Below are 21,270 nucleotides of genomic sequence, written 5' to 3'. Positions count from 1 at the left end.
CTGGATCAGGCTTCAGATACATTTCACTGATATGTCCATAGCATGCGTAGAGGAGAAAGTGCACCAACCCATTGGAAGCCATAAAACAAAGATTCTAAAACATTATTTGACCAGAAGGAATATTCATCCCCCATTTGCAAATGTCGCAACCAATTACATCCCGAGCATAAAAGCATGAGTTGTTCACTCAGAGTTCCCTAACAGAAAATGTTCTTAGCTATCTGGTGTAAAATCCCAGCTGTGCACTTTTAGCCATCCCAGAACGCAGGACGGGATGCTCCTTAATTCAATAGACCTCCGTCACCAAGACACAAATGGCAAATTAGTGCACACTGACCCAGCAAAGCAGGTCTATGTGTGGAAGCAAGGTTTGATGTGCAGATTTCCATTCTGGACTAGGAGCCATGCACAGAGAATAGCTGCAGGTGCACATCTGTGTCACAGAGCAAATCTGGTGGCAAGTCATTCAATCCGATTCCCATATACATTGAGTGTGCTCCATGGAAGGAGATTCAATTTCATGTTGCAATCTGTATGGAAACTAGATTTCTTAGCCTACAGTCCCAAGCTTGGTTAGTAGAGAGTAAACCCTACTGAACCTACTGGGACTTGCTTCTGAATGAGCTTTCATGGATTTGCACTGTTACACCATTAGTTGTTGCATTAATAATAATAATAATAATAATAATAATAATAATAATAATTTATATGCCAGCCTCCCCAGCCGAAGCCAGGCTCAGGGCAGCTAACAACAATAAGTAAGCTTCATTCATTTTTTGTATTTGTTTTACTTGGTTTTGAACTAATGGCGTTTCTCAGAAGCATACTAGATCATGAGTCTGTGCCTGTAGAATGGAAACTGTATTTACAAGTAAATCAGTGGATCTGTTTGACATAGGATCAAAGGGTCATCAAATTGTAGAGTTGGAAGAGGCCACAAGAATCATCTCGTCCAACCTCCTGCAAGGGCAGGAATCCTTTGCCCATTGTGGGACTCAAACTCATGACCCTAAAATTCAGGGGTCTCATGCTTTACCAGTTGAACTATCTGTACATGGCTGAGTGCTTCCCATGAATAGCTTTTCACATGTAGCATCAGGCAGCCACAATGCTGTTTGGTTTCACCCCTCAAAAATTCTGAACGGGCCAATTAAAAACAAATAATTCATGATGTGCCACAAACTTGGCATCCCAATATTTCAGGAGTCTGCCAGATAAATAGCAGTGTGAGGAAGGGTCATAATTAGGTATGGACAACCTCAATTTTGCTTTCTCGCAGCTTCTCACTTTTCCAGTCTTCAATACAGTTCTCCACATTTCTGCAGCAATTTGGGATTTGTTGCTTTAAAATTCTCATAACTTGTCAGCATTTTGGTGCATATTTCTTTATGCAGTTTTTACTTTTGCATACAATTTTCCCTAATATAATGCATTTCTATGCACACTTACCCCAAGTATATGCATTTTAGTACTCACTGTTTAGTTGTAGAACTACACCCCAAAATTCAGAGAAGTGCGAATTTCAAGAGACAGCTGTGTTTTGGTTTACGTGTTGATCTGACAAGTGCAAATTAGGTAGTTTCTCATTAAAATCCAAACAAATTGAATTTCTCCTCCATTCTCCCTAGTTCACAAGTCTCATTTTATTTCTATGCACTAAAATGGGATGCAGGTTGTGTGTCCTTATGTTTCCGGAGAGTCCCGTATAGCACGGCACAGTTGTTTTGGAACACGTTACATTTGGAACACATCACATTACGGTTGCATTCTTAACAAGATCCTGCCACACCAGCTGTTTAACTCTCTCTCTCTCTGTCTCATCACTCAACAAGTAGTACTTATGTCCTAAATATTAATCCACTGTCTATGAAACAATCGGTGATTATCCCGGGAGTCTCAGGGCTGGATTAAAAGATCTAGAAGCTCTAGTCTAAGCCCTGGTTTGAGGAGCCCCCTCCACAGTGCAATTTGTCTCTCACATGGCAGCAACTTGTAGAGAAATATATATTGGATATGATTTTTCTTCCTTGGCTGCAACACGACGCCCCCGTTCTTTTATTATCTCTGGGTGAGTTATCTTCACCACGGCTTTTCTGTTGACTTGCTAAGGCCAATGAAAGACTTTGCGGCTTTGAAAACTCTTTAGGATTTTTATCCTTCGCTGTTCTTTCACTGTGTCCCTTCTATTCATCTCTCCTAACCTACTTATTCTCTGTCTTTAATTTCTCTGCCCACCTTTTTACTACGTTTGGATCTTTGGGCTTTAGCAGCTCATCCTATGAATTACCCCACCTACGTTTCTCAGCATTGCTGATTGCTGTCATCCTTCCTCGTTGGTCCCTCTGCCCTCTAATCTCTTCTACCCTCCTACCTCAGGGATATCAATGCAAACTTCACACAGGTGTGACCTCCCTCTGGGTTCACAGGCGGTTTGCAGCCGTTATCCTGCCATCATTTCCACCTAGCGTTCCCTTTGTCTTTCTCTTCAGAAGTCCCACCAACTATTTATAGCAGCTACCGCATACTTTTGGTCCTCAGGCTTTTTCATTCACTCCATCATTAGTATGATATGTCCTCTCTTCCTGTTTCCAAAGGCACAATAATTCTTCTCAACTGGGCACCCATCATATTTCCTTCATTTGCGCAAGTGCTCTTTGATTATTATTACTCCACCACACAACTAAGAAACAATACACAGCAAAAATCCACAGCAAAACATATTATCAATCCCCTTATGCATTGAGCACGATTTCAGATCAGGGGGTATTAATGGTGTTATGCCAGTGGTTTTCAATCAGTGTGCCGTGGCACCCTTGAATGATGGTCAGGGGTGCCTCTGTCCCTCTTACCTTCCCTATCTCCTCTGATGCCCTCTTGCATCTCTGCCTCCCAAAGGCTTGCACAGCTGTTTTTTGCAGCAGCCCTGGCTACAAGCTCCCCAGGGGAATGGGGACATCCTTTTCCCAGGCTCCTGTGGGGCAGTGTGAGGAGGCACCTCTCTTTGGGGTGGGGGGCAGTTCAGAGACCAGGGGTGGCAGCCTTGGCTGCCCAGAGGACTCCCAAGAGAGATGGGGGAGGAGAGGAGGCCAAGGGAACACTCCACAAGGGAGGGTGTTAAAAAAAGGGTGAGGGGCTGCCGGCTCTGCAGGTAAAGGGTGACATAACTGGGCTCCTGAGCCCCACAGGGGTACCACAGAAAGAAGGTAATTAGTCAAGGGAGCCGTGGGCTCAGAAAGTTGAAAACCTCTGACTTATGCAATATATATGGGGCTTACTGTATATTTCCTCTCCAAAAAGAATTCAGCCCAGTTACAGGGGAAGGAAACTGGCAACTGTGAAACCACTTTTCAGAGACAGCTCAGTATGCTTTGGTGCATGTGGGAGTGGGGTGAACCCCACTCAAAATGCCCCACTCCATGGCAATAAAAGTCAAGTAATATGCTAAATAAATGATAACATTCACCTCTTTGACGTTAGGCCAAAATCTGCTGCCTGAAGCGCTCTTCCTCAACCTGCACAATAGTAGGGGCAGCACTTTCCGCAGTTAGTGTGCCTTCAAACGAAACAATTAAAATGGCAATGCCAACTACAAAGAGAGATTCAGGCATTAATAACCTGTTGTTCTTTGCCCACTCAGATGTAGGACCTGTACCCATAACGTCTACTTTTTCAAGCCCCAAACTAGGATGTTTGTCTTCTGGGAGCCGTGCTTCACTCTTGCCCCTAGAAAGCACTTTTCTGAGGCAAGAGAATGAGGTTAAGCCACCCAAAATGGCCACTATGATCGCGCACAAAAAACTGGGCTGTCCCATTTTTCCCAGGGCACTCGGGAGGTACGATGTACCCAGTTGTGTTTTTCCCTACTGTCCATTTCTAAAATGCCTTTTAAAAGGTAAAGGGACCCCTGACCATTAGGTCCAGTCGTGACCGACTCTGGGGTTGCGGCGCTCATCTCACTTTATTGGCAGAGGGAGCCGGCGTACAGCTTCTGGGTCATGTGGCCAGCATGACTAAGCTGCTTCTGTCGAACCAGAGCAGTGCACGGAAATGCCGTTTACCTTCCTGCTGGAGCGGTACCTATTTATCTACTTGCACTTTGACGTGCTTTCAAACTGCTAGCTTGGCAGGAGCTGGGACCGAGCAATGGGAACTCACCCCATTGCGGGGATTCGAACCACCGACCTTCTGATCGGCAAGTCCTAGGCTCTGTGGTTTAACCCACAGTGCCACCCACGTCCCTTTTAGCCTCCCTTTAAAATCCTTGTTTCATTTGATGTACCTATCGCATTTCATTTGAAAAACAATAATTCCAATTATATTTCAATATTGATCTATGGACCAGAGAACAAGTAATGCATATTGCAATCTAAGGAGAACATCACCCCTCTTGCATAGGAGCCAACTCCTAAGGGCCAAGGAGGCATTGCCCCCCCCAATAAAATATTTGAGGGGTCTGTGCCCCCCAAAGTTAATGAGCATTGCCATTCAAGTGGTGTTTGTGCACCGTGTCATATGATTAATTATATAGGGTGGGGCTTACACACCCCCTCCCCAATCTTTTATTCAAGTTGGCACCCCTGCCCCCTCCCAACAGGAGCATTAGGTCCAGAATTTAAAATTACAGAACTGCAGCACTGCTCTGAAGTGGGGGACATGCAAGCACAGTGCATCCCTTCTCCACCCAGCAAACTGCTCTGCCCCTTAAGGCAGAACAAACAGACTTAAAACATACTTACTCTGCATTTTACAGGAGTGGCCTGGGACATTCATCTCCTTCCACCACCACCCCCTTTGAATTTGTGGCTATCTGCTATGATCACCACGCTTGGAGTCATTCCTGTCACATTAAGAAGACTATCACAGGGATCTCATTTAAAGAATGACCTGAAAGAATCTTTTTGAGAGCTCTCCATTTTGCAGAATAAGGAGGGAAATAAGAATAAGTGGCAGACTCTTGACACTGTAGCGCTGCTGTCTGGAGGCAGAGTGTCAAGTTGTCAAATGCTCTTCCATTTTTGTTTCAAAGAAAGTTTATTGCATGTAGTAGCTGCACCAGAAAGAGGGCCATCTAATATATACTCGTTTGCTGCATGCAAGGTGTTGTTGATTTTAAAGAGCATTCAAAAATAGTTTTGGCGCTCACCCAATCTGCAGTTTTCGGTGGTGTCATCCAGGTATCTGTTTCTGTGTCGTTATAGTTACAGATAGGTAGCCGTGTTGGTCTGCCATAGTCAAAATAAAAAAATTCCTTCCAGTAGCACCTTAAAGACCAACTAAGTTAGTTCTTGGTATGAGCTTTCGTGTGCATGCACACTTCTTCAGATACACATCTGAAGAAGTATCTGAAGAAGTGTATCTGAAGAAGTGTGCATGCACACGAAAGCTCATACCAAGAACTAACTTAGTTGTGTCGTTATACCTGCTCATCCTATGTAATTTGGTTCTGGAAGCTCGAAAGACTTAAGCTTGGGCAAAATACACACAAACACACACAGAGAGAGAAAAATGAGGTGGAAATGAGGTGACAATTACCATATGGCTTGCACTAATTCAGCCTGCTAGTTGGGGATTCAAGTTCTGAATGCACCTCCTGAATCTAGAAATCTTTGAAAGCAAGAGAAACATGCTGTTCCAACCCTTTCCCACCTGCGCTGGTGTTTCAGAGAGTTTTTAACACAGGGAAGAATGTTTTAAAATGTCATTTCCCACCAACCACTGCTGCCTCATGGGATGCAATCCATTCTCCCCTGTGTTACCTCAGATGTTGAGATAAATCGCAGAGACTGAATCCTGGGATCTTGTCTTTGCAAAATAGGTGCTGTGTTAGGAAGCTCTGACCCCCTGCCTCCTTCCATAGCTTAGTAGTACACTTCAGCTTTCTAAAGAAGAAGTGTTACATTGTGCTGCAGAATTTGCTTTCAGCAAATATGAGGAAGAGTGTTAAGCGATACCTGCCTGGTGAGCCAGAATAATATTTTAGCTTATTCCTGAACTGAGAAAAACGAAACGAAACGAAAAGGAAGAAGTGGGAAATGGTGTCTTGCAATTTGTTTGGCTTTCCAAAATGCTTCTGATACCCTCCGATGCATTGCTAAAGGACTCGTTGATTGACTCGTTGTTTAGGGAAGCTTTTAATGTTTGATGTACCATAGTATTTTAATATTCTTTTGGAAGCCGCCCAGAGTGGCTGGGGAAACCCAGCCAGATGGGCAGGGTATAAATAATAAATTATTATTATTATTATTATTATTATTATTATTATTATTATTCAAAAGATTTGATCTACAAAGCACGGGGCATTGGGTGCGCCACTGAAAGGGATTAGAAACTGGCTGGCAAGGCAAGGAATAAAACGATTTTTCTAAAAAGGTAACAGTATAATAAGCAGAAAAGTAACAAGCCGGGTGGTGCTGCAAGGGTGAGTCAGGGCTCGCTTTAATTGTACCTCAGAATCCTTTGAAGGCTGTGCGGTTTCTAAACCGGCTAAATGTTGAGATGAAACAGAAGGGAAAGGCCCTTAATGTATTCAAATGGATTGGAACGGATTAAGTCTTCCAGCTGATTAGAAGCTCATACATTTCAGCACGGCAAAGCGGAAGGCAAGGAAGCTACAGCAAAGAACCCACCATGCCTTTAAAGCTGGCCAAATTATTCATTACAAACTTATCGAATTCAATAGACTGAATCCCATCTCCTGCTTTAATTATCCATCATTTTATCGGCAATGAATGAAACTGTGCTTTGCCTGAGCCTCTAGCAAGAGTGCAAGTGTTCTGGAGGCAAGTGGTAGTGTTTCAGGACTTCTTTGCAAAAGACCCCAACTCTAAAGTTTAGGAATAAATACTTTCTACCTTGAATACCCATTGCAAATTGACTGATGAATAAGCAGAACTTGGCAATGCAGTTAGGTAATTTTAGTCTTCAGATTTACCTGCTTTGCAGAGGTTTCTTCCCCAGAGTGTAGTGTTCTGCTTTATTTTGGGAGTTCTTCTGCATATTTTAGGGTTGCCATGTGTCTGGACATATCCGGAATAGTGCAGTTGGCAGCAGTGTGGAGGTGGAAATCAGTCCAATATCTGGGAACACCTGGACACATGACAGCCCATGTTGGGAGTTCCGTCCCCCCCCCCATTTCCTGGCCTTTGCTTTTGTGATTTTGCCCAAAAAGTTCAGCAATTTTAGGCAAAACTTAAAGAAGCTCAACAACTTTTCTGTCCGGATTTTCACTGCTTGAAACATGGTAGCCCTAGCGTACTGTGATGAGTGAAACCCTGGACATTTGCCCCAAAGTCCTGCCCCAACAATATTGTTAGCTAACTAATTGCCTGCCCTTTACCCGAAGGTCCCAAGGCAGGTTACAACATTAAAACACAATATTTCAAAGATGCCAGGGGGTTAAACTGGGACCTTCTGCATGCAGAACACATGCTCTGCAACTGAGTCACAGCCTTTCCTCAGACACAAAAGAACCATCAAAAGTAGTAGCCCTGCATCTTTTCCTCCCCCTGCTCCCCTTGCCATGTGTCAGATATGATGTGGTACTATCACTGATTTCACCCACAAAGATAAACCAGTGAAGAGTGGAAGCAGGAAAACAAAAAGGAGATTCCGACTAAGAAACAGGAAAAAACTTCCTGATAGTAAGAGCTGTTCGACAGTGGAACAGTCTCCCTCAGGAGGTTGTGGACTCTCCTTCCTTGGAGGTTTTTAAACACATATTGGAGGCCCATCTGTCATGGATGCTTTAGCTGAGATTCCTGCATTGCAGGGGGTTGCACTAGATGACGCTAGGGGTCCCTTCCATCTCTATGATTCTATGATGTCATATCCCACAAAGAGAGGAAGAGAGAAGGAGGAGGCACGAGCCTATAGTTTTTTGTAGCCACCTTGCATCCCCAGGGACAATTATTTTTGCCTCCTGAATCAAATTCTAAATCTATACAGTAGTACCTTGGTTTTCGAACGTAATCCTTTCCGGAAGACTGTTTGACTTCCGAAACATTTGAAAACCAAAGCATTTACTTCCAGAAGCATTTACTTATGGAAAACTCATGTAGCATGAATGTTTGACTTCTGAAAAGTGTTCAAAAACCGAAGCAGCTACTTCCAGGTTTTCGCCATTCGAAAACGGAAACTTTCAACTTCTGAGACGTTCAAAAACCGAGGTAGCACTGTACTTAAAATAATAGCATCTATATGGATCTCATTAGTGTTTTCTACTATTTATAAGGAAACTGCATGTTACCTGATCTTCAGTATATTTCATATATGGGCACAAATTGCAATAAAAAGAGCAAAGGTCATCAATCCATGTCTGCACCATTCTCAGCAAGTATACACAAGGTTACAAATGAGGAAGGGATGCCTCATTCTCTTCAATGAGAATAAAGTCTTGGAGACTGACTGAGGGCTGATTCATACCCACAAAACTTATGTGTGACTGAAACAACCATCTACCTTACAGGCACACTCAGCCGAGAGCCCGAATGTGCTGCAGCTCCCTATTGAATGCAAAATCTTTTGGCAAACCCAGATTTGCTGTCACATAATGCGTGAAAAGACTACATTCAGCATTCAAATCCCACAGGGAGAAATAAAGAAACACATGCAAGCATTAGCACGGTAACTTCGCATTTGTGGCCACTAATTCAATCTCCTCGTTAAAATGTCTACTCCACAACATAAGGCAAAATCACAGTCATTGTAAGAGGGAAGAAATACGATGCACTGTTCAGCGGCGGATTTAGGAACGTTTAGATACTGCACCATTTTTCTTTCGTATTAACCTCCAAGGAAGATGCTGAAGAGGTTTTCTTTTAAAGAAACAGTGATTTCACAAGGCACAGTATAAATGATGAAGAAAAAGTGGATAGCCTTGAGCTGGAATTTAGAAAGCTAATTCTTGCTGAATAGCAAGAACAACAACAGGAGGGGTACGTCTTTCCATCAGAATCATCATGGCTTGGGTCTTGCATAGGTAGCTAACTTGCATAAGGCCCTTTCAGCAGAAATCACTGTAGGTCAGTGCTGGAGAATGTGCTTTGCATCTAAAAGGTCCCCAAGTTCAGTTCTGGGTATCTATGTTGTTGTTTAGTCGTTTAGTCGTGTCTGACTCTTCGTGACCCCATGGACCAGAGCACGCCAGGCACTTCTGTCTTCCACTGCCTCCTGCAGTTTGGTCAGACTCATGCTGGTAGCTTTGAGAACACTATCCAACCATCTCGTCCTATGTCGTCCCCTTCTCCTTGTGCCCTCCATCTTTCCCAACATCAGAGTCTTTTCCAGGAAGTCTTCTCTTCTCATGAGGTGGCCAGAGTACTGGAGCCTCAGCTTCACGATCTGTCCTTCCAGTGAGCACTCAGGGCTGATTTCCTTCAGAATGGATAGGTTTGATCTTCTTGCAGTCCATGGGACTCTCAAGAGTCTCCTCCAGCACTATAATTCAAAAGCATCAATTCTTCGGCAATCAGCCTTCTTTATGGTCCAGCTTTCACTTCCATACATACTGGGAAAACCATAGCTTTTACTATACGGCTATCTGGGTATCTATAGGTAAAGGGTAAAGGGACCCCTGACCATTAGGTCCAGTTGCAGATGACTCTGGGGTTGCGGCGCTCATCTTGCTTTATTGGCCGAGGGAGCCGGCGTACAGCTTCTGGGTCATGTGGCCAGCATGACTAAGCCGCTTCTGGCGAACCAGAGCAGCGCTCGGAAACGCCGTTTACCTTCCTGCCGGGGCAGTACCTATTTATCTACTTGCACTTTGATGTGCTTTTGAACTGCTAGGTTGACAGGAGCAGGGACTGAGCAATGGGAGCTCACCCCATCACAGGGATTTGAACAGTGCCACCCGTGTCCCTACCTGGGTATCTATAGGTAGATCTAAAAAAGAGAGACCCCTCTGGAGCAGTGTAAGTCAGCTTTCCTCAACCTGATACGTTCTAGATCTTTTGTGCTACAACTTCAGCTCCAGTCAGCAATGGAAGTCCCAAATATCTGGAGAGCATGCAAGCGTAAAGCAGATCCTTACATTCCTTTGCCACTTCCGACATCAGGTGAGGCTGCAGATGACTGAATGTACAAAATATTTTTTTAAAAATCCTCCACCTAGGAAGCTAGCATGGGAAGGGAGAGACTTCTGTCCTGGCATTCTCTGTGACATACTGGTTTTGTAGGCAGAGGGACATCTAAAATACATACCAATAGTGCTATCTTACTAGAAAAAGAGGTCCCATAATAGTAGTAGTAGTAGTAGTAGTAGTAGTAGTAGTAGTAGTAGTAGTAGTAGAAATAAAAATAAAAATAAAAATAAAAATAAAAATAAAAATAAAAATAAAAATAAAAATAAAAATAAATTAATTATACCCTGCCCACCTGGCTGGGTTCCCCTATCCACTCTGGGCGGCTCCCAACAGAATATTAAAACACAATAAAACATCAAACATTAAAAACTTCTCTAAACAGGGCAGATTTCAGATGTCTTCTAAAAGTCAGATAGTTGTGTATTTCCTTGAGATCTGATGGGAGGGCATTCCACAGGGCGGGTGCTACTATTGAGAAGGCCTTCTGCCTGGTTTCCTGTAACCTCACTTCTCGCAGTGAGGGAACCTCCAGAAGGCCCTCGGAGCTGGACCTCAGTGTCCAGGCTGAACGATAGGGTTGGAGATGCTCCTTCAGCACTGAGTTCCCCTATATATTATAATCAGGGAAAACCACCTAGAACTGAAAACAAGAACCTTCTTTTCTGTATGCGGGTGATGGTATCATATGTGGATTTAGGGGGGCATGGCAGGTTCTGTCACACTGGGTGCCAAAGCTCAGGGGCACTGCAAGAGTTGCCACAGTTATTATTTAGAATGGATCATGAGAAGCCGGTGTGTGTGTATAGATTTGGTATTACACAGCACACCACTGAAATTTGAGACCCCATGGTCTGCCACCAGTGGTGTCTCAACCCATTTTTATTTTGCTCACACCACGATATATTTTTGTCAATGTGAAATGAAATACAGCCTTGAAACTCTGTTCAGCATTTACAAGGGAAATTGGTGACACTCAACTAATTCATGCAAGGAGGGGGTGTTTCAGGAGTTAATTTATGCAGGGAGAGGCATCTGGGTAACCTTGAGTCCTGCAGCTCAAAACTGTGTTGATTTAGACCTTTGCTAGCCTCCATGCTTTGAAGATTTCTGGAGTGTCCATGACCCACCGGGCATCATGCAGAGGCACTGATGATATAAATTGGTACCCAGATGTCCTTGACTCTCCACCCAAGATTCTTTGTTTTAAAATGTGGGCTTCTATGACAAGAGATTCCAGAGGCAGAACGGAAAATTGGAGTTGTTAATAGGGCTACTTTGAATGCAGTGTATAATGCTTTCAGCATCCGAGATGACGGAACTATGTTTTATTTGAATAGGTACTTCTGTTGTGCAAGTTACAGCCACTGATGCGGATGACCCTTCCTATGGCAACAGTGCCAGAATCATCTATAGCATACTTCAAGGCCAACCATATTTCTCCGTGGAGCCAGAAACAGGTCAGGGATGCTGTTGCTGTTTTTCTATATTTCAAGAAGGACTCAAATGCCTTTTTGCCAGTCACTCAGTGAAGCAGAGTACCTATAGCTGCATGCCATATTCTGGTAACTTCAGAAACTCTGAAGTGTGAGAAGTATTAAAATGCAAATTTGATGACTGTAATCTGAATAAATCCTGGATGTATTAATTTTCTACTTTGAAAACAGAAAAGGGGTGGGAAAAATATAGGGGATGCAACGTAAGAGCTAATTTATATACAGTATACAGCGAGAGGTGGTAGATTTCTGGACTGTACCACTTCAGATTTATAAGCAAGGAAGGAGTGGGGGGTTTTTTTTAATGCTCTCCTGTGTAAAATGTCATCCGCATTTACTAAACTAGTAAATCGGATCGGTGGTTGGGTTCGAAAACCGAGGTACCACTGTTCTAGCTTATATGTCCCCCCTCCCTGAAAGGTTTGGAGGGTGAGAACATGAGAACAGGCATTTTCTGTGGTGGCTCCCCATCAATGAAATGCTCTCTCCAAAGAGATTGCTTGGTGCCATCATTTCATGTCTTTACATGCCAGCCAAAAGCATTCCTCTCTACCCAGGCCATCAGCCATTAAATAAGCTATGGCCTGTTAAACACAGGGTGGGGGCTGTTATTATGATTATTTTATGATTATGTTTTTATTATTATGCTGCATAAATTATGTTCTTAATGTTAAACACTGCCCTGGGATCTTTGGTTAAAGGGTAGTATATAAAATGAAATAATAATAATAATAATAATAATAATAATAATAATAATAATAATAATAATAATAATACATGCAAAGAGTTTTGTACCCACTAATATATAGATTTTTCTCTACGTCTTGCTTTGATCTCTCAGCGTGTTGGCCAATCTTTTGCTGAATCATTCCTGATATTTTAAAATATACCCTCTCAATGTTATAATGGGTACATTATTTGTGTGTTTGTGTGTGTGACTTGCCGTGCAAAGTGAATGCCAGCAATGTTAACAAATGCTTGCTTGTTTTCTTCCAAGGCATCATCAGGACAGCTCTACCAAACATGAACAGGGAAAACCGAGAGCAGTACCAAGTTGTCATTCAGGCAAAAGACATGGGAGGCCAGATGGGTGGATTATCGGGGACCACGACAGTCAACATCACCCTGACTGATGTCAACGACAATCCGCCTCGATTCCCCCAGAGTAAGCTTCCTTTAATAGCCCTTCTGTACTACAAAAGCATCAGAATAAAAGAGTGAGGCAACTGCCATCTGGTTTAATTTAAAGCAAATCTAGATTATGGGGCACACACTCGAACACAAGGCTTATACACGGATTTATTCACTGTTATTAAAAACAAAAATTTAATGAAACGGGGACATCCTTGTTTGGGGGAGGGGCAGCAGCAGACACAGTTGCAGGAACCCCACAATAATTCTTGGTATTTGGGGTGAAGGTGGGAATCGAGAAGGGGAGAGGGAAATAAGCACAGCTTTAAGAACGAATCATCCTTTGCTGCGACCTGGAGATTAATAATTTTATCAATGGAATTAACAAAACAAAAAGAGAGAGGAAGGGGTGAGTACAATGAACTCCCTGATTAAATGCTGAAGCAGGACACATCTAACCTGAGGGCAAAAGCTGCTTTTTAAAAAGCTAAGGTACTTTGTAAATACAAGGCTATCCACTTCACAGTTATGTGCATTTTAAGCCTATTGAAATCATGGAGGCATGAGTACTGGTGGAAAAGCTCCTTTGCAATGGCAATGCAATTTGTTGAAGTTTTCCCATGTTTTCTGGTCTCAGGAAGAGCTTGTGGATCTTACTTCAGAGCTTTCCCCAAGGAAGTTTGGGAAAATCAAGCCCTTGCGGCTGAACCCAAGCCCTTCCCACCAATGGGTCGGTATGGGGGGGGGCTGCAGAAACTGCATATGTAAGGCTTGGTTGCTGCTGGATTCAGTTAATTGCTATGGAAGAACTTGAGAAACTCACACCTGTCAATCTGTTAAGCAGAGAGGCATTGGAAACTCCATTTCCCCAGAAGCTCCCCAGAAGCAACGGGCTCTTTCTGAGAAGACTCAGAATTATCCAGACCCAACAATACCTTAAAAGATGAGGTCTTGAAAGCTGCTGAAGCCCACCAAACTAGCTCGCCCTATCATTCCTACAACCCTGTCCTTTGCCATGGAAAGTGGAGAATTGCAATAGAATGGCAATGAGTTTTGGCACCAAGATGGGTCATTACAAGCCAAACCCAAATTTGGGGGCTTGGTTAATAATGACTTGTTTTTCTGAGCAGGGAGAGTTCACTTCTGACTCCTGAATTTGAGCATCATTACTAGGCCAAAAGGGACGCGGGTGGCGCTGTGGTCTAAACCACTGAGCCTAGGGCTTGCCAATCGGAAGGTCGGCGGTTCAAATCCCTGCAACGGGGTGAGCTCCCGTTGCTCGGTCCCAGCTCCTGCCAACCTAGCAGTTTGAAAGCACGTCAAAGTACAAACAGATAAATAGGTTCCGCCCTGGCAGGAAGGTAAACGGCATTTCTGTGTGTTGCTCTGGTTCACCAGAAGCAGCTTAGTCATGCTGGCCACATGACCAGGAAAAACAGTCTATGGACAAACGTTGGATCCTTTGGCCAGTAAAGTGAGATGAGCGCTGCAACCCCAGAGTCGTTCGTGACTGGACTTAACTGTCAGGGGTCCGTTACCTTTACCTTTTTACTAGGCCAAAGTGGTTCTAACACCAAGCTGGATTACAGTTGAAAAACTTTTTTAAAGAAGAAGAAGAAAAAAGAGGAGGAGGAGGAGGAGGAGGAGGAAAGAAAGAAGATAAAGTACAGAGCACCACAATTCCTACTCTCAGCAGATTAATTCCTCTGATTAGACTAAACAACACAAACTTTTACATTTATTTTAATTTGTAAGCTCTTCACTAGACTCCATACTAAAGAAATAGATATGACAAAAATGACTTTTCCAGAATAGGGTGATTGGATGCAAAGGAGGAAATTGCACCTTTATTAATCGTACAATGACTTTGCATGAGAAGCCATTGTGGTAGGCAGGGGCACCAAATTGGCCCCCAAATCGTGACATCGCAGCAGCACGCTAGTTGGGTCATGGATGAAGATGCTGCACCCAAGCCAGTGGGATGGGTGTAGAAGGCACATTCTTCTGTATGTGCTTCCGACCTAGTAAATAATCAGGTTACTGTGCTAAAGTCAATGAGGTTACAGACATACACACAACACACAGCAGGATAAAGACATGTATCTGGCCTACTGAACTGCACAGAACTCCTCTCACGCTCTCTTAACTTGCTTGCCATCTTTCTCGCCATATGCTTTTTTTGAAAATTACTGAGCACCACCCAGGCGATTGGCAAGGCACTGCCCTGGAAGCACCAGCGCGCTGGCTGAGCACCCACCTAATTCTGTGCAGCTTTTACCACGCATTGGCTCAAGTTGCGAGGAAAGGCCCGTCGTAATATTGAGGTTCATGTCATGGTCAAACATAGGCTTCAATGGATATTTCAAACCTCCCTCCTCTACACAGACACACTTGCACACACACACATATTCTCATTTGAACTTAGCATCCACGTGTCACTTTTGGTTAGACTTGCACTCTCTAGAATAATTCTTTTGACTTATTAACTTTGTAGATTACACACACAGAGAGAGAGACTAGCCTGAGAGAGGAAGAAGTAGGAGCATAGCCCCCACCTCCAGCTGTCCCATGGATGCAAATTCTATGTGTCATGGTTTTTAACAACTTTAAGATCTGCTGCAAGTTGTGTGAGGTGATATTCAGTCTTAGCATACCATAACATAAAACAGAGGTGCCCAGAATATTTGTATTGACATATTTATTGATCCGCAAAAGGCCTGTTCAATCCTTCTTTGGTGAAATATCTGGAAAAGAGAATCCCTTTTAAAAATATTGTTGGAGGTGTAACATATGCATACTGAATTAAAGTAAATAAATGTTACTAAAAGCACATTAGTAAAAGTACTACTCAGGTTTTTAAACCCTGCGTCCTGAGCTACCAAGGGGTTTTTTTTTAAGAAAACAATGACAACCAGGCTTAAAAATGCCTCCTGAATAACATTGTCTATACAGTGGATGCTCGGGTTGTGAACGTGATCCATGCGGGATGCACATTCACAGCTCGCAGTGTTCGTAACCTGCAGCGGCGCTTCTGCACATGTGCGGGTTGTGATTTAGCACTTCTGCTCATGCGCAATCATCGAAACCTGGAAGTAACCCGTTCCAGTACTTCCGGGTTTCGGCGGTCCGTAACCTGAAAAAACGCAACCTGAAGTGTCTGTAACCCAAGGTATGACTGTATTGAAAAAGCACAAGGAAAACAGAGGGAGTTTGTACTTTGTAATATATTGAATCTTTCTCTCTTCCCCCACCCCCTTAGAAAGCATATTTTAGAGACTGAAAACTCTTGGTATCAAGAAACAGTTTCCTTTTGTTTTCCATTTGTTTGGTGCCGTCACATTCTTCTGCAACCCTTTGATAACATATCAAAGGTGGCTGATTTTTGCAGTACCCATTATTTCACCATTATCAGTTGGATGATTTTGCTTGTTTAAATTGAGTTATTATTGTTCCCAAGTGTCAAAAGGAATACAAAAATCTGAGATTACTATGGTAACATTGACTTTGACTCTTGTTCAGAAGCTTTAGAAGGAAGGGTGCATCTGATAGGAAAGGAAGGTCTAGATCTTCCCGTTCCAGTGTCAAGATCAAGCCACAGAATAGCAGGTTCTGCACCACTGCAATAACATACGAGGGAATAGAGTTTACACACTGTCATGGTGTATAATGCCACAATGTAATTCTCTATGACAAAGACCCTTTCTGTACTGTTATCTACAAGTAAGTTCCACTCAACAAAGTTCCTTTCTAGTGTATTTAAAAGTTTGCCATTGAATGGTCTTACATATTTGTATTGTTTCCTCTTGATAAAGACTTGGCTCTTTACTTATCATTGAACTGCCAACAAACAAGTAACTTAAAGACTTGACAGTGCTTTCCTTGTCCACATTGGACAGGTTGGAGTGGTAATTGCATTTTAAATTATACAGGTTGATAGCCATGTTGGTCTGCCATAGTAAAAACAAAATAAAAAAAAATTATTCCAGTAGCACCTTAGAGACAACTAGGTTTGTTATTGGTATGAGCTTTTGTGTGCATGCACATGTCTTCTGAAGACCAATCTGAAGAAGTGTGCATGCACACAAAAGCTCGTCCCAATAACAAACTTAGTTGGTCTCTAAGGTGCTACTGGAAGGATTTTTAAAAAATTTGTTTAAATTATACAAAAATTGCCACGAGTCAGGGCTGAAAACAACAACAAGAAAAACAACAGGAATGCAATACAAAAAAGAGTTGATAAAGAATTTTGCAAGAATAGTGTCTGTGTCCATACGTGAATGAACACAGGGTGGCGATTCCAGATGGGATGGCTAATCTGGAAGATATCTAAGAGTTGGAGCCACAGACCAGGGTTATCCCAGCAATGCTATCATACATGGTCCCTGTGGCAAGGGACATACTATTTGCATGTATTCAACAGGTGAGCATAGGCCCAGACATCTTTCAAGAGGGTCAACTTGAGGCATGGAGATGGCCAACCTGATGGTGATGATGAGTCACTAGATAAGTACTTCTAAATGCTGCTCACTGGATGGGGCATGTCTACAACCAGGAGGCAATAGTAAAGACGCAGGTGGCACTGTGGTCTAAACCACTGGGCTTGCCGATCAGAAGGTTGGCATTTCGAATCCCCACGGTGGGGTGAGCTCCTGTTGCTCTGTCCCAGCTCCTGGCAACCTAGCAGTTCAAAAGCACACCAGTGCAAGTAGATAAATAGGTACCGCTGTGTGTTCTGTTGTGCCAGAAGCGGTTTAGTCATGCTGGCCACATGACCCGGAATAGCTGTCTGTGGACAAACACCGGCTCCCTTGGCCTGAAAGTGAGATGAGCGTGACAAACCCATAGTCGCCTTTGACTGGACTTAACCATCCAGGGGTCCTTTACCTTTTTCATCTTAGTAATGTGTGCTTCATCTCTGAAGGCTGACTTGTCTATCGGTGACAAGATGTGGGAATGACACATGCCATATTATTGGTTCTCCATGCACACACAGAGAGAACCCATTTGCTACTTCTGCACAGTTCACATAAAATGTGCATATAGAATGCGGGCAATCAACAATAATATTCAGATGTTTAGACCAATTTTAAGTACCGGCAGCAGAAAAGGGGGGGGGGTTAAGTGGGATAATGTTTCAGCTTTCTGATCTTATTGTAATCAAGTTTTCCTACAACTTAATGGAAAGTAAACTGTAATCTGCATAGCTGCAATCATAACCCTTTAACCATGAGCATTTTGATTTTTTAAAAAAATTGTTGCAGTGTACATTGTTTTCAGAGGAAAGTCTGCTTAGTTCCTATGAAAACAATGTTTTCTTCTGACTGATTGACATAGCTTATTTAGTATTTCCCTGCATATGTTTTGGTACTGGGATTGTGATTCGTATGAAAGCGAATAATACAGTATTCTAGACATCAGTATGTTATCAGCTGAAGGTTCACTCTCTGTTCTAAATAGATTTCCTGTATTTCATTTCATTTCCATTGTTATTTTGGTCACACGCTCCTTCCATCTACTGTAGAGGATGTTTGCTAAGTCCCCTCAGAGCAAATTTATATCTACAGATGCATACATAACCCAAACTCCCTCCTTCTGCAATGGGTCATCTTTTTTATTAAGCATTCCTCCCCTTTCCCTTGACAGACTCTTTATTAAGGAGACTTATATCACGTTAAAAGTAACAAAACTAATGGGTTCATGAAAGGGCCTAAAAAGTGCTTGATTCATGGAAGTGCTGAAGGCCTTATTGATTCTTTCTTAAAAGAGGAATCAATAAAATTCATGTCAAATGTGAAATTGTACACTAAACTGCTCTTATCTCTTATCTGATTTGCTGACTTGACCATGTATCAAGGGTACTAATGAAATTGAACACCTCTTAGGCAGTTATTATCAGAATGCTGTAATATTAATATCAATGAGGAAGGCTTATTCACACTTACGGGAAGCTCCCAAAGACATGAGAACTGTTTTCCAGCATCAATGTTAAACATAACTGGGGAGCATTTTTGGAAGCATGTGTATGTGTTTGAATATACACATAATTAGGTGAAATTTTACCTGCAGCCAAGCAACTGCTGGTGCTGCTGGGCAACTCATCTGCTCCTCCTTTGTTAAAAGTGCTTTAATGCCATGTTTGAAAGTGAACTTCAAATAAGACAAACTTGCTGGATTAAAGGCATGACTTCGTGGATTCAGTCAACTTCAAAATGAGAAAGACTGGCATATATAGGATAAATTCTGGTGTGGAAAACTAATGTTCCAGAACTAAGACCTGCTTCAAGGCTTCCCATTAATCATTCACTCATTCCACACTTTGCAATACATTTCACATCACTTTCCAAACCGCAAAAGTCCATTTTTAACTGGATTTGTTGCAGTAGGGTGGAAGAGCCCTTTAATCCACTTTAAATGTTCAAACCTAAAGTTATGATAGGGGCTCGCTGTTGGAAAAGCCCATTGGGAAGTTGGACAGATAGAATAAGCCTTCTCACATACAAGGTTTTCCAAAGTTATGTCTCTTGAATGAAATCAGTATAACCCAAAGCGTTACTTTCTTGAATTAATGGCTAAAGCTATGGAGTCATGAAACTGCAATCCTATACCTTGGAGTAAGCTCCAATGAATTCAGTGGGATATTCTTCTGATTCTGGGTAGACATTATGGGATTCTGCTGTTAATCCCGCATGATTTGTAACTAACAAATGCTTATGTATTTCTGACTGTTTCTTCTTTACAGGCTCAGTCCACCTTCGTATCCCAGAATCCTCCCCGGTTGGCACTGCCATTGGAACTATAAAAGCCTCTGATGCAGACATTGGGAGGAACGCAGAACTTGAATACCGCATTATTGATGGTGATGGAAGGGATATGTTTGACATTGTTACACAGAAGGAGACACAGGAAGGAGTTATAACAGTGCGAAAGGTGTGTATTATCTCCATGAATTACTGGGCGCTTTAAAATAATCAGCTTTGAAATTACATTTTATATTTTGCAGGTTTGGAACCATTATTAAAAGTTTGTTGGTTGTCCAGAAATGCCATGTAGCTCTGTTTTAGATTCCACAGTTATAGCTGTGCAGTTATTTTAAGGTTATCAGATTTTTTTCAAAGAATCCGGGGACACTTCTCTTCTGTGGTCTCCTTTGTTGCCAGACCTTCCTCTGGGTCTCGGCCTGCTCTCTTGGAGCGCTAGGTGCCATGAAGTAGGCTCAGGTCAGGCCTGGGATTGGCCACGTGTCCTTGTCTTCTCGGTGCTCTCCTACCTCTCCTCCTCAGCGGTGGCGCCTGCAGCAGTGCGGCAAGGTCAGGGATCCCCTCTTTTTTCTCCTTCCTCTTTCTCTCTCTTCCTTCTCCTTCTCCTCTCCCCTTTCTCCCTGTGTCGGCTCCAGGGTTTTCCTGGCCCCGGAGCACTGCTGGGCAGTCGACCGGGTGCTCTCGCTCCTGGCTTGATTTGGGTTGCGGGGTGTGCGTGTCAACGGTTCCCCCAGTGGACGTGCCAGGCTTCCCCGGTTCCCCCTTGGCAGTAGCAGCAGCAGCAGTCTCAGCAGTCCGGAGCCAGACTGGTAGCACAGTTGGCTCTGGCTGGCTTCAGGAGCTGCTTGCTGATGTGGCGCCTGCCATTTTGCCTCACCGGAAGTCCTCATATGATGGGTCTTGTGCCACTGAACCAATCATGCAACATTCATTCCCGACTAATAAATCTGGAACACTTAAAATATAAATCCAGGGACATTAAATGAAATCTGGGGACATTCCAGGGAGGGATTTTGTGAATCTGGGGACTATCCCCAGGAAACGGGGACGTCTGGTAACCATAAGTTATTTGCCATACCTTTCAATTTAGCAAAGGTTGCTTATTGTAGGAAAAATATTTTAACAGTAATGCATTCAGAGGTAGAAGAGTGGACCCAAATGCAAAGTATTTCATATTTGTATCAAAAGAGGAAAGGCTGTCATCATTAGAGATGTTGTCATATTTTGCCAAAGCAAAATTCAGGGAAAATTTGAGAGGAAGTGCCTTAGAGCAGTGTTTCCCTACCTTTTTTGGGCAACGGCACACCTGTTTAATGAAAAAAATCTCGCGGCACACCACCATTACAGCCCCGTGACGTCAGCGCGCAGCGTCACGCCGGGAGGGACGCACGAAAGTGAAAGTTTTTTCCCTCCCCCTTGCCGGGGAACCTCCAAGCTTTGGGGGTGGGAGGAGGCAGCAGAGCGAGGGACTGAGGGACGGCGGCAACTGAGGCGGCGGCGGCTGTTGTGGTGGTGGCGATAGCGGGCGGAGGAGGGGGCGGCGGCGGGGCTTGAGGAGCCGTCGCCGGGAGTTGCTGCTGCTGCTGTTGCTGCTGCTGCCCGGACATGCCGGCCTCCTCCTCCTCCGCTGTCTCGCGCTCCTCCCTTTTGCACGCGCTGCCCCGCCGCTCGGCACCACCACCGCGGAGCCGCCCCCGGCTCGACGCGGATCCTCGCCGCCGCCGCCTCTCACCGCCCGACTCGCCCGCCTCCCTCCCACGGCACACCAGCCAACGTCTCATGGCACACTAGTGTGCTGGGGAACAC

General features: G+C 43.6%; 1 protein-coding gene and 1 long non-coding RNA gene across 9 annotated transcripts in view; one reads left to right on the top strand and one right to left on the bottom strand.

Annotated features, from left to right (window-relative positions):
- Positions 1-21,270, bottom strand: part of LOC308593934 — a 373,867-nt gene that overhangs the window by 224,539 nt on the left and 128,058 nt on the right. The gene's annotated exons all lie outside the window — the stretch shown is intronic.
- LOC308593732 (cadherin-10) overlaps positions 1-21,270 on the top strand; it is a 419,208-nt gene that overhangs the window by 379,385 nt on the left and 18,553 nt on the right. For all 8 annotated transcript variants that reach the window (XM_081206334.1, XM_081206330.1, XM_081206331.1 and 5 more), the window contains exons 4-6: positions 11,420-11,539; positions 12,573-12,740; positions 19,446-19,633. In XM_081206334.1, the coding sequence (XP_081062460.1) occupies positions 11,420-11,539; positions 12,573-12,740; positions 19,446-19,633 (476 nt within the window). The remainder of the gene's footprint in view (positions 1-11,419; positions 11,540-12,572; positions 12,741-19,445; positions 19,634-21,270) is intronic.

Source organism: Podarcis bocagei (genome assembly GCF_964188305.1).
Source record: "Podarcis bocagei genome assembly, chromosome: 8".
Taxonomy (NCBI): Eukaryota; Metazoa; Chordata; class Lepidosauria; order Squamata; family Lacertidae; genus Podarcis; species Podarcis bocagei.
Note: the sequence above shows the minus strand (reverse complement) of the source record. Positions and strands in the feature narration are given on the sequence as shown.